Source organism: Penicillium rubens, assembly GCF_028828025.1.
Source record: "Penicillium rubens strain IBT 27055 chromosome Unknown utg000004l_segment0_segment0, whole genome shotgun sequence".
NCBI classification, from domain to species: Eukaryota; Fungi; Ascomycota; class Eurotiomycetes; order Eurotiales; family Aspergillaceae; genus Penicillium; species Penicillium rubens.
In genome coordinates, this window is record NW_026890602.1 from 2,394,580 (window position 1) to 2,407,773 (window position 13,194).

General features: G+C 49.7%; 7 protein-coding genes across 7 annotated transcripts; 4 read left to right on the plus strand and 3 right to left on the minus strand.

The window, feature by feature from the left end:
* Positions 1-61: 61 nt before the first annotated feature.
* Positions 62-1,014, plus strand: N7525_010884 (uncharacterized protein; the record flags this gene model as incomplete). The annotated part of the gene is made up of 3 exons (XM_002561132.2): positions 62-92; positions 151-606; positions 665-1,014. The coding sequence occupies 3 exons, from the start codon at positions 62-64 to the stop codon at positions 1,012-1,014; spliced, it is 837 nt and encodes a 278-aa protein (XP_002561178.2).
* A 67-nt stretch (positions 1,015-1,081) lies between these two features.
* On the minus strand, positions 1,082-2,623 carry N7525_010885 (Zn(II)2Cys6 transcription factor; the record flags this gene model as incomplete). The annotated part of the gene is made up of 1 exon (XM_061215264.1): positions 1,082-2,623. The coding sequence occupies one exon, from the start codon at positions 2,621-2,623 to the stop codon at positions 1,082-1,084; it is 1,542 nt and encodes a 513-aa protein (XP_061067776.1).
* A 385-nt stretch (positions 2,624-3,008) lies between these two features.
* Positions 3,009-4,493, minus strand: N7525_010886 (uncharacterized protein; the record flags this gene model as incomplete). The annotated part of the gene is made up of 4 exons (XM_061215265.1): positions 3,009-3,539; positions 3,605-3,960; positions 4,015-4,288; positions 4,338-4,493. The coding sequence occupies 4 exons, from the start codon at positions 4,491-4,493 to the stop codon at positions 3,009-3,011; spliced, it is 1,317 nt and encodes a 438-aa protein (XP_061067777.1).
* A 1,517-nt stretch (positions 4,494-6,010) lies between these two features.
* N7525_010887 (uncharacterized protein) lies at positions 6,011-7,407 on the plus strand (the record flags this gene model as incomplete). Its single annotated transcript, XM_002561129.2, has 2 exons — positions 6,011-6,147; positions 6,204-7,407. The coding sequence occupies 2 exons, from the start codon at positions 6,011-6,013 to the stop codon at positions 7,405-7,407; spliced, it is 1,341 nt and encodes a 446-aa protein (XP_002561175.2).
* Positions 7,408-7,610: 203 nt separating this feature from the next.
* N7525_010888 (uncharacterized protein) lies at positions 7,611-9,503 on the minus strand (the record flags this gene model as incomplete). The annotated part of the gene is made up of 2 exons (XM_002561128.2): positions 7,611-8,270; positions 8,319-9,503. 2 exons carry the CDS (start codon positions 9,501-9,503, stop codon positions 7,611-7,613), a joined length of 1,845 nt encoding a protein of 614 aa, XP_002561174.2.
* Positions 9,504-10,105: 602 nt separating this feature from the next.
* N7525_010889 (uncharacterized protein) lies at positions 10,106-10,783 on the plus strand (the record flags this gene model as incomplete). Its single annotated transcript, XM_061215266.1, has 1 exon — positions 10,106-10,783. One exon carries the CDS (start codon positions 10,106-10,108, stop codon positions 10,781-10,783), a length of 678 nt encoding a protein of 225 aa, XP_061067778.1.
* Positions 10,784-11,452: 669 nt separating this feature from the next.
* N7525_010890 (putative PP-loop ATPase superfamily protein) lies at positions 11,453-12,694 on the plus strand (the record flags this gene model as incomplete). Its single annotated transcript, XM_061215267.1, has 1 exon — positions 11,453-12,694. The coding sequence occupies one exon, from the start codon at positions 11,453-11,455 to the stop codon at positions 12,692-12,694; it is 1,242 nt and encodes a 413-aa protein (XP_061067779.1).
* Positions 12,695-13,194: the final 500 nt, after the last annotated feature.

Here is a 13,194-nt window from a genome sequence, read left to right on the forward strand (position 1 = left end):
CCCACCAAACCGCTGCGCAAGGTTCTTTCACAGAATTATCATTGTTCGATCGCAGTCGAAAATGGCCAAGGTCGCTCTTATCACCGGCGGCAGTATGTACTTTTCCACAATTCTCCCGAGGTCTGATCGTCCATTGACTAACCCTTACAGCCAGCGGAATCGGCCTCGCAGTCGCCAAGCATCTAAGCCAGACCGGCAACTGGCAGGTCAACGTTATCGGCAGCAACGAAGAGCGAGGCCAAGAAGCAGCAGCCTCCCTCTCCAATGTCACGTTCTACCAAGCCGACGTGCGCAATTACCAACAACTAGCCACTGTATTCGACCAGGTCTTCAATGCCACTGGTCAAATAGACTTCGTCTTCGCGAACGCCGGTAGAGCAGACAACACCGATTTCTTCGCTGAATCTGAGACTGGCATCCCGCCCGAGCCGGGTTCCGAACTTGTCGATATCAACGTGAACGGCGCTCTATATACCAGTTATCTTGCGATGCATTATTTCCGTCGCTCTCCGAAGGCAACGAAAGGGCAGAGGAATCTGATACTCACGTCCAGTATTGGGGGACTATACCCATGCATGCTAACCCCGGTGTATTCTAGTACTAAACGTTGGTCGAAAATAAACAAGCCGAATTAATCGACAGGGTTTGGCTAACCAATTTCTAGATGCGCTCATTGGATTCACTCGCTCTGTTGGAGAGCGCCTTTGGGAAGAAGGAATCCGGGTCAATGCTCTGTGTCCCGGGGTAGTGGAAACGCCCCTCCTCGCCATTGAGGAGTTTCAGGCGGTCTTCCCTCGCAGAATATTCATTCCTATGGATGTTGTAACTGGCGTAGTATCGCAGCTATTGTCTGGGGAGGATATGGTAGATGCCAAAGGGATGCGTGTCGCTGGTGATGAGATGCATTCCCGCGCTCTTCACGTCTCAGGGAAGAGCTTCTTTTTCATCGAAAGGCCAGAGATTCATGACGAGCAGACTCGGCTAACATGGGCTGCAATGATGGGATATAAATGAACTTCTGCTTCGTGGCCAAATATTGGAAGAATAGCACAATTTCTAGACTAGAACGTTATACATGGGTTTATGTGCAAGATGTCTTGCGTACATAATTACCTATATTGAACCAGTAGATCTGGTTCCCGCCATCCCTCGCATCCCATGCTAAGGATAGGGTGCGCATAACTTGAAGCTGCGATTGCCTGGAGAAAGTCACAACTTCATGGATCTTGTCAGCGACTGCTGCCCGCGCTTCAGTTCCAGTGATCTCAAAGCATGCAACCATATATGCAATTGCCGTGCATGGTATTGGACGCCCTGTAAATTTCAGGACCATGTCGATCTCCGCAGTAATAACATTGGAAATTTGCAATGCTTCCTTGTCGCGTTGCCCATAGGGATAGCGTAGCCGATGCACAATAATTAAAGCCGCAAGACGGAGGATCTTGGCCTGAGCGAGCATTGCCACAATCTCAGGCTGAGTAAATCGTTCAATAGAATCCGGCGGTGATGAGGGTTGCCATTTCTCCAGGGAATCCTGTATCGCGTCCAATCGTTCAACCATTTCAAAATCCATTCTTCCACCAGTGACTTTCATCAAATGACCAGCCTCGCAGATATCATATAGCTGGGCAAAAAGCGACGAGCTAAGCCCAAGATACCGATCAACAACATTACAACGATCCCGTTCACCGACCCGGATAGTCGGGATCTCAGACCGAAGCAGACACTCCGAAGTTTCCGTACTAACCAAACACATCAACAAATCCATAACACCAGGATCCATCCCCAGGATAGTCTGATACACCGGCTTGACAAGTGTCAACGTATAACGCGATATAAGCACCGGCTGGCCATCGGCAACATGCATAGCGAACGTCACTATAGACACGCCGAGCACGAGCGCAGTAACCAGATCCTGCTCCTTGAATATCTGCAACGACCGCAGTCCCGAGATAGCGAGTGCAGCCCGCCGGTGTCCGACTTCGACGCTTGTCTTCGTGTACTGCGCATCTTGGTCTCCAAGAAGCACGGCGGCACAGGCGACTGTGGCGTGTTTCAATATAGATGTTGGGGCGGGGCGGAGCAGGTTCTGCACGAAGAGACGGTGGTTTGACTCGTGGAAGCTTGGTCCGATTAGGAATTTGTCTAGTGGGGATGGTGCGACGATGTCTTTCATAAGATTGAGGAAGTGCCTTTCCCATTGGTCTAGTTCGGGGAATAGGGCTGGGTTGCTGGCTAGGCCTTTGTCGATTGGGAGGTAGAGATCGGGATAGGGGGTGTTCTTGCATGAAGATAGATCGAGGGTCTTTGCGCTGCGGGTGACCGAGCTGAGGAATGAAGTTGGAAGATTATAGGATAGGTTTCTTGCGTCGCGTGGCTTTCGCCCCGGTCTCGCGAGATTCCGCGTCGTTTGGCAGGTCTGGTTTAAGCGGTCGCATCGCTCGCATGACGTCGTTGTACTCGGTCGTCGACATTTTTCCTTCAGGGTGTGACATTGATCGCAGGCTCGTTTTGTAGCGGGAGGGGACATCTGGTTTGTTTTGAAGCTGTTCAGCTCAGCGGATTGGAAGATATACCAGTAAAGAAACTGATCCCAGGTATCAGCAAATGCATTTGAGCACATCCTCATATCTCCCCACCATTCCAGTATAAAGAGAGTCGCGACGATCTCCCGAGAGCAAAAGCCGATGCGATAAGGTCGCGTGGACTTGACTATTGCGCGCAAGCGCCATCTTGTGCGGGGATACCCCAATTGCCCCTTTAGCGTGTGATCGTAGGATACTTAGATTCCTATCTGACATGTTTAACACTCATGGTTAAATTCAAATAGCAAGTAGAAGATGTCAGTCTCTTGGGTTGGCAACCTCGTCCTTTGTCAATAATAATAAAGGTTAGCATGTCAAAACATGGAATTATTTGGTATTAAAGATATAAAGATATACTTTACAACACGATATCTAGGTAGACACACGCTCCAGTCGTATGGAGAAAAAGAAAGAAAGCCAACATCAGCAGTTCAAGTCATCCATCATACGCCTCCAAACAGCCTCAGGCAGTCTCCCATGAACCCAATAACCCCCATCCTCCCCTCCCCAACCCCGTGCTTTCCACGTCACCAGCAAATCATCCAAGTGAGTTTTAGTCTCACGCAAAAGTCCACAGTAGTCAACACTACCCTGTACAAAGAGCGGCCTTTCACCTTGGATATCGAGATCATAAAGCGGCAGGTTTTTCCAAGAAGCGATGCGCGGTTGAGCCGCTCGGCCACCGTATGACTTCGGAATCATGGGGTTATTCTTCGGGCTCTTGTGCTGATCAACGATCTCTCCGATGCATTCTGGCTGCTGGCCCTCGTGAATCGCGCGCCGGATGTGTGTTGCGAGTCGAATCAAGGAAGGAGAATTGTATTCACTTGTTGGTATTGGGTCCGGTACAGGCATCATGTACCAGGGGTTGTAGAGGGTTGCTTTGGACTGGACCTGATTTGAGATATCGATGGCTAGGCCGAAGCTGTGGGCAATTGGTGGATGTAAAGAAGCCTGGATATGGTCTCAGTGAGCTTCTTCAAGTTTGGGCAAATCGAACAAAGGGTGACACTCCTTACCTTGTAGATAAAAGCTGCCACGAGATCATGCTCAGTTACCTTGGCCTTGTCACTCTCGGCCTCTTCTAACCAGCTCTGGATTTGCCTCCGGGGGATCAACAAGGTCTTGCTGATCCGTCTCGCTGAAGGATAGCATATATTCCGTCCGATCTGCTTCCCGAGTGCCCCGATTCCGGCTACCCAAGTGCGACACATTGAATGTTCGTGCAGATCTGCGATCTGATGAGACTCAACCTTCTCGGCACACTTTTCGAGTACTTCTGATTTCAGGGACAGGGGCGGCCTGGTATGGTCAGTGTGGGTAATATTCTCTCCCCTGAGGAGGGTGCAATACGCCTGGACTATTTGATGGGCGCCTATAAGCACAATGTCAGCTCTACTGCTTTGTTGATCTCTAAATAATCAATTACCATTTGCATCGCAGAGGGGCTGCAGAAACTTGAACCCGATTATGCAGGCATCGGTCAAGAATACCGTTCGAATGGAGAATACTCGCTGCCTCCATGCATGCACCATTCCATACCCGAAATCCAACGCCTTGTCGAGTGCCGCGGAGTCAAACAGTTGTGGGGAGTCCGGCTCGGAAGAAACTGAGACAATGTCGCTGAGTTCTTGTTCAAGAGTTTTCCCCTCCCATACCTCGGTCAGATCACCAGGGTCTTTTGGATCCAAGAATTTGGTTTTCTGTTCAGTGTTAGGCTTCGCGCGGTTATCGATGTTGCTGAGTACTTACCAACGGGTCCATTCGCAAGTTCAGTACAGGCCATTGTAAGAGGAGGGTATCAGAAGCGAACTGAAAGTCGAGCGGGCTGGGATTGGTCCTCACGACGACTGAGAGAGTGAACTCGAGGGGTCGGGCATAGCCCATATCGAGTGGACCTGGCTTCATATTTACAGGATTGAGATAATTAAAATGGATTTTAGGAAAGGTAGTAAATAAGAAGAGCCGCAAAACTGTGCTATGTGAAATCAACCTAGCATGTTATATGAAATAAAAGGGTCAGGAGAAGGCCATCACAAAATAAAATATGTTGATAACTGTATGAAGTATGTTTATCCCAACTTTGACGTCCATCCCCACATAATTGCCCTATGGAATGCCCGCCTTGTGGATCTCCTCGAATGAGCTTGTTGGCATACTCCATTAGGAATTTTGCACCATGGCAGACATTACCACTGGAATGTTGTATGATACATTTGGCCCACATAGGCCTACCTGTCGCTCGCAATTGCCGAAAACCAATAGCAGCGATTGTCTAAAGGAGATTGGAGATGCACCGGCAGGTGACTCTATACCAATCGCATGTTATGAGTTGACGTTTGCAGAAATATCAAACTGCGGTGTTTGGCTGTAAGGCACGAATGCCAGGTTATTCTAATATAAGTACTCCGTAGGATGTTGGACTCTTATTTGGCTACGTGTTAAGGCCAATAAAGATGTCACAGAATATACTTTTACGCCGAGGGCATCTCTCACTGCTCTACAATATAGGTGCGTTGTTCAAGGGGCCTCCCTTGCTGTTCGTCACATTATCACATTGTGTCCCTCTGCAACAATTGGGTAAAAGGGCTAGACTGGGTTGGATGGTTTGTTAAGGGAGAGCAATAGCACTAGCTATAAAGAGGGATTAGACTCGGATATCAACATCTTGACTGTTGCTTGGCTGTGGATGATCCACTAGGGCTCGGCCCGGGAGATAAATGTATCGGATATGACTGCAACCTGTTCCGCATGAGTTAGCTCGAGTTTAGGACTTGGCGAGTACACTTCTGGACACTCTGTACTCTGTACTCTGTACGGAGTACAGGTGTGCAACATAATGCATACGCAATATATGGATGCGTGGCCCGTTGCATGAAGCGGTGTGTATTGATTCATTGATTCACAGCCAAACTCAAATCTCACCCCTTTTCTTATGAGTCTTGTTTAAGCGAGGCTGATTCGATAGATATTTCAATATTCAAGATAGATCGACATGCTGATCACATTGCATTATTTTCATCTTATCGAGTACTGACTTCTAACCCAAGTTCCCGCTATTTTTCCAACTTTGAAGATACATCATCGTTTAGGTACTCTCTGTCCAGGTCAATAACTTCGCTACCTGAAATAATCCGAATGGCTGGTCCCCAGCTCTATCCTAGTGTGATGGGTCACACAGCTGCCGCCCCATCTTACCTGCAGATCTGTCTGCATGTGCCCGAAACCGGAGTTCATTGCCATCATCGAGCGTCTAGCGATGAGATCCAATAGACTTGTTGTATGTTAACATGCTTTATATTGCCCGTAGACCCACCTGGAGCCCCTTCGTACAATCTTACAGCATTGCATACATCCTTTGGTCTTACATATTCCCATTTTACTCATGAAGGCGGGTAGCGGCGATTCATTCGCATGGATTCATCATGATATGGGATTACTATAATGGCAAGACCCTATTCGTTACCGGAGGCACAGGCTTCATTGGGACTGCGCTTCTTTGCCGACTTTTGAGTCAGTCGTCTCCGAAACGAGTATATGTGTTATGTCGAGGTGGCGCCGAGTAAGTGATCAAAATATATCTAGGCCAAGACCGCACTTGCTAACTTGACTGACCAGCAAAGCAAAAGCAAAATGGTCCGACATGCTTCCTCCCTCCGCCGCACAAATCCTCACCGAAAACGAGCGGATGACTATCCTTGACGGCGAATTGGGAAACACCGCGACAATGAGTTTACCAGAAGAGACAATACAGATGCTCAAACGGACAGTACACATTGTGATCCACATCGCAGCATCAGCCCAACTACAAAATTCACTGCGAGAACTAGCATATAATGTGCTAGCACCAAGCATATGTCTCACGCAATATGCTCTGAAATTCCCCAACCTTGAGCGCTACGTATGCTTCTCCACTGCATATGCCAACGCCCATCTATGGAAATCCAACGAATCGACCGACGTATCCGTCGACGAGAGAGTATATCCCCTCGGCAGGGAGGAAGAAGATTACTACAAGATTGCACTTGAAGCATGGAGCGCAGTACAGAAAACGGGCTCATCAGACGAATACGACGCGCACAATTTCCCATGGCCATACGCATACGCCAAACACCTAGCCGAGCGACTAGTCCTGCAAAAGGCAGCCGAGCGTAACAAAATGGACAAAGTCCTAATAATCAGACCGTCTGTCCTCGGTCCAGCCGATAAGTTCCCATACCCCGGTTTCGCAACTTCGCACGGAGCCCCTTCGACAATCTGTGCCGCAGAGTACATGTTACACCCGGGCCGGCGAATCAGACTCTCAACACGATGTCAAAATCCAGAGCAGGAATCTACGATCGACGAGGTCCCGGTTGATGTTGTGGTGGATCGGACGCTGGTCCATGTGGCGCTGGAGACGAGTGGGTGCATTCATGCTGTTAGTGGGGAACAGGGCCGGTTATCGACCGAGGAATGGTGGCGCGCGTTTCAGAAGGAGAGACGGCTGCCCTGGAATGCAAAACCCTCTTGGGTCTCTGATGATTGGCATTCTCCCGATCTCCATCAGCTGGCTCGGAAGTTCAAGATTATTGGTACTTCGTTTGCGTTCTCGCAGGAGCGGACTGTCAAGGCTGTAGAGAAGCTAGGGGATGGGGAGAAGGAGAATCTTCAGTTGTTTGCTGATCGGTCGAAGCCTTACTCTCTGCATTTGAGACGGCATCATATTCGTCATCAGGCTGTCGAGGTGGCTAAGAAGAAGAGGTGGCCGGTTTTCTCTGCTAGCCTGCTTTGTCGGAAGGGGAAGCCGATGGCGTGCCTGGATGAGAATGTAAAGGCTTGAACATGAACGTAGTCGTTGGATGTTGGCACAGCACTTTTCGGGATATTTACACATTGTTCAACAGTGCTCGAAGGGAAGTGACTCGGATCCATTCTAAATGAGTCTGGTAATAAACAGAACAGTATAACAGACAAAAAGAGAGGTAACAAACAAAAACGCGAGCACACATGAACTCATACATGAACCAGCAAATGTACATATCTTCACTCAACTTTCCCATCTTGAAGTAAACCTTCCTCCGCCAACCGCTTGTTCAGGGTTGCAGCATCAACCCGATCAACCATGTCCGGCTCAAGTAGATCTCTAACAATGCAACTAACTGGGTCTTCTTGGTCTAGCTTCGACCGAGCTTTCTCGGCCAGCTCAAGCCACTGGGTCATCGTATCGATGGCTTTCATATCGGGCGCCAGATGTATGTTCGAGATTGACCAGCGCGGTGTTGTTTCGGGCAAGGGAATGCGGTCTAATAGCCAGAGTCCGACAATACCCAAAGCCCAGATGTCAGATGGTAGCCCACGGTAGTTCCAGTCTAATGTAAACTCCGGTGGCAGATACCACGGCGAGCCGCCTCCTGGGGAAGGATGGCCATCCCGGAAGCTGAGACCGAAATCGATCAAAACGGCACCCCGACTAGGGCTGTAGAGAATATTTCCCGGCTTAACATCGTTATGAACGATATTACTGTCATGGACAAAAGCAAGCGCCGAGGCCATATCAGCCAGGATCTTCTGCGTGTCTGAGTTATCCCCGATGAAATGGTTGCGGTCTGGGGTCCGCTGACACAGCAGTGATTTGGCTTCGATGTGCTCAGTATATATACTGTGAAACCGGGCGTCAGATCCGAGCATGCGAAGTATCGCCGACTGATGAAGGTGTCAGTTTTAGATCATAGTGAAGGCGAAAGTACATACATGGCTCTTGAGAGAAGAGTGGATCTCCGATTCATGTATCCAAGCTCGAATAGCCTGGAGTGTGTCCCCCTCACTTCTGCCGGTGGTTCTAATTATCTTGACCACAACAGTCCCGCCTGGTATAGCCGAGTGCTCTGCCTGCCATACAGATGAATTTGGCTGCTCTGCAATAGTCCCGTACCGTGTGAGCCGATACCTTTCGTCGTCGGTTCCGATATACATAGTGTCGCCCTTTCCAAGCCTCACGAGTGCATTGCCATCTAAAACGGCCTGCAAACCACGTGCAGGTTTGGTCGCTTGGCATGTGGATTCTCCTCGTTTCACTCTTTTTGGCGATGGGGAGTCGGATTCTGGCGCGGGCCGTTTAGTAGCTAGTTTAGCAGCTATCTCCCATGAAGGCCGTGGGAGTATCTCGAACTCCACAAAGGTTATCCCACTGGCTTCGATAGCACAGGAGCCTTTGTATAAAAAGACGGGAGCCTTAGGCCCAACTTTAACGGATTTCGTTTCAAGCCGCACGTTCAGGGCTTGGTAAGTACAGGCATTCTGGAAAATAAGACGATCTTCGTCAGGGTCCAAGTACAGGTGGAATGACACCCTGTCATGGGTAATAGTGCATCCAACTTCCTCAGAGTTCGGGGTCACGACGAGAACTCTGGCCGATTCGCTTCCCTCTGGACAATCGGCAAGTTGGACTTCAACCCAGTTATCATAGCACCCCGCTCCTCTGTATGGAGATACATCGAGCTCTGGGACCCTGGGGTAAAGTATTATCCTAGCCGCTGGTTCCTTAGACGTGATCGAGTCTAGACGTAGCATGCTGAAATCCAGGTCCAAAGAATACTCCCGACTCGCTTCCGGGGGAGGCGGGGATGCCTGGGCTTGTTTCGTCAAGCTAGTATCAGCTGCTTCCGAGCTGGAATCAAGCTTCGAGGCTTTCGTCGAGCTATGATCAGCTCTGGTCGAGTTGGGTTCAACTTTCGAGGCTTTCGTCGAGCTAGGACCAACTCCCGTCGAGCTAGAATCAATTTTCGAGGCTTTCGAGGCTTTCGTCGAGCTAGGATCAGCTTTGGATGAGCTGGGGTCGATTTCCGTTGAAGGCAACGCAGCCACTTCATTCTCTTTTGGCTCCTCACTTCGGCCTGCCTGGCCAAGCTTCTGTTGGGACTTGGAATTGAGTGACATTCTGGGAGTGAGAAGCTGCTCGTAAGCAGCATATAGACGTGACCATGACCGTCCGTGGGACACTTATATATGTATCCTTCGATATACGGGAAGGTTGAAGCGCCGGTGGAGCGCTCAGGGAAATAAACCCGGCATATTTCGCAGCCCAACTTGCCCCTGCATATTGTAGAGCGAGGATCAGAGCCAATGGGTTTAAATATAGTCATAGATGGCCACGTCAGTTCTTGAACTTGAGCGGCTAAGACTGGGTGATGCCCATGCCTGGGGCGCCAAAACTGGTTTCAGTGTATAAATAGATGGATGCCCTCAGCCCCATTTATAGTGCCAGTTAAAAAATTGTTAGCACCCCCTAATTCGATAATTTTCTTCTGGTTGAAGATCGCCATAGAAACATACCTAGATGAATTCCATTAACATTAACAATACGGCGGCACCGAGATATGTAGGTGAGGGGGTGTTAACACTTTTGGACTGTAATTCTGCAATGTTGATTCGGTCCGGATGTTCACCGCCATTTATTGTAGTGCCAGGGGCCAGACAACCTTGCCCATAACAGAGCAGTCATCACCAAAATAGGAGAAATCACTTTACTACTTTCCACTATGGCCAAACGGTGGCAGCGCACTAAAGATACTCATCTCCGGGATCATACTCCGCATCTGCATCCCCAAAAGTATGATAAGGAGGAAAAGTTCCACTGGGAAGCTGGGAAAGTCGGCTATGAGGATTCCAACGTTCTTTTCACCACACTACATGACGAATACAACAGCTTCAAGTGCGCCATTTCAGACCCAGAGGCTTGGCACTTCGACGTCGCTGATGTTGCAAAAACTGCCAATAACAACGATGAATTCCTAGCTCTGCTCAAAAAGCGACAAGAACAGAGGTTTGATGAAATCCAGACAGCCTGGCGAAAGACTAAAGTCCGGTTGATGTCTAATCCCGCATGTTGGGATATGCCGCCCCCAAAGGCAGTTTTATGGAAAAATTTCGGAGGAATTGGTCGAAATTTCTCATACGATAACCTCGTCACGTTCTTTGGCTCCTATGGGACTGACAATGAATCCGCTGCTCAACCTCAGCTGGCAATCGACTTTGAGGGCGTTCCCTCCCAGCCACCACAGCCCAGAAGGCAACCAAAAGGGAATATGGCAACATCATCCGGCGGGTCCAAGTCCTCGTCCAGGGCCCCGAAATCGAAACGTCGGGGCACCAGTGGACATGATGGTGTGCGAAGAAGTGCCCGGTTGCGAGAACGCGCTGAAAAAGCCAGGCGGTAGTACGCAGGACACATTGCTGTTGTTAAACAGCTTAGCAAGGCTGAAACAAGACTTCCTTGCTTTCGGTCCAGAACTGTTGGCTACGACCACTGTTTTCGGGTATTCTTTGTCCTCACATTGCATCTGGTAATGCATTTTCCCATCTAATATGCCCTGATGTGGATTTATATTGGACAGGCCCAATGTGATGGGGTTAGTGGCTGGTTCCACTGCCATTGCAGAACACTTGATTCATTACTACCAGGAGACTCGATCGCATACAACATTTTAGTCAACACCTCTCCCATTCAATCCCTTGGAAATTGTCATGATCATTGCGTCCACACTTATCTCTACTCCAATCGACAGGATTCGTGTTTCTGCCTTGGCTATTACATACATCTGCACCGTGTTCATTATGAGCGTCCGTGTACTTTAAAACCATTGCACCCGTTGGCATAATTGGCGTAATATTGTCCAAACCGAAATTTGACTTCTGTAAATGAGATTGTCCTTATAAAACGCAAGTGAAAGAAACCTGAAAATACTGACTCCACGAGAGGTGGTAGTGTTGATGTAGATCGAACCTTGGAACCCACGGATTAGCGCCCTGCGCACGGACCATCCGATCCACCGCGCGGGGGAAAGAAATTCTTCGCCGCCACCAAGTCACAGGCGTAACAACTCATCATGGCGCCGACGGCGTGTTTCAACTGCAAGGAGGCGCGAGCCGTCATTATCCGACCTAAGAATAGACACAAACTCTGCCGTGCCTGTTTCATCAAGATTTTCGAAACCGAAGTACACGAAACCATCATCGGCACGAACCTCTTCTTCCCCGGCGAGCGAGTCGCGATCGGAGCCAGCGGCGGCAAAGACAGCACAGTACTCGCTGCCGTACTGAAAACCCTGAATGAGCGATACGACTACGGACTGGATCTATGCCTACTGTCGATCGACGAGGGCATCCGCGGCTATCGCGATGACAGTTTGGAGACTGTGAAGCGCAACGCCGTGCAATACGACATGCCTCTTGATATCCTGGGATACAGCGAGCTATATGGCTGGACTATGGACCAGGTCGTGGAACAAGTGGGCAAGAAGGGTAACTGCACGTACTGCGGTGTGTTCCGGCGGCAGGCGCTCGACCGAGGCGCCGCCCGCTTGGGCATTAGACACGTTGTCACGGGCCACAATGCGGACGATGTTGCCGAGACTGTTATGATGAATCTTCTGCGTGGTGATCTGCCCCGTCTGTCGCGCGGTACTAGTATCGTCACCGGCTCCGACGCTTCGGATATCAAGCGCAGTAAGCCTCTCAAGTACGCTTACGAAAAGGAGATCGTCCTTTACGCCCACCACCGTCAGCTCGATTACTTCACTACTGAATGTATCTATTCGCCAGAGGCATTCCGTGGTAGTGCTCGCACCCTGATCAAAGATCTCGAGAAGATTCGTCCTAGTTCGATCCTCGACATTGTCAAGAGTGGCGAGGACATGGCGGCGCTTGTACCGGTGGAAGTCCGGGGTGCTGGCAAATCCAAGCAGTCTGGCGTGGAGGAGGAATCGGCTGGTGGCTGCGGTAGTCAAAATGGCCGAACCAGTGGAGGAGAGATGGCTGCAATGGAGAAACAGCTCACTGAGAACGACGCAGCCGAGTCACTCGAGACCGAAATCAAGCTTCCTAATGGTGGACGCGTGAAAGCGAATCGCGGTCCCACGGGTAAGGCGGTCAAGGCGCAGACTATCAAGCACTGTGAGCGCTGTAACTACATTTCCAGTCAGCGGATTTGCAAAGCGTGTACCCTGCTAGACGGTCTCAACCGAAACCGACCCAAGACTGCGATCGAAGTCGGTGTTGGCATGGAAGATGAAGAAAGCAGTTCGACTTTGATGAGACAGATGGAGCGCGCGCAGCTCAGCGCTACCTGAGGAGTCAATCAGGGAAGCACGTCTATCCAAAAGCCCAATCTTCAGCGCCAGCGTCATCGGGGGTCAGGGCCATTTCCATCATGGCCCTTTTGCTAGGCCGTCGCCTTTGCAACACAGCCACACCCCAGCGCCATCAGGTGTCCATTCTCGGTGCCTAAACACTGTGCGGCAACCCACGTGGTCAGCACTGAACAAGTTGAGATCAGGATCTCAATATCAGATACCCCAAATTACGACTGGAACATCAATCTTCCAGAGTTAATATATAGCATAGAGAAATTTTCGAAAAAGAACAAGTTCATGCTACTTGGCAATGCCCTCTATTTATTTTGTACATAAAACGTAGTATACATACCCCAAAAGTCAACAATAACGCCATTCCATGGAATACATGCATCCCAGCAAAACCACACTATCTATACAGACATCAGATAACAACCAACAAGCCTGCCAATCCGCCTGTGCAGTGAATCAGAACGCAGATCGTCCATCTGTATCCA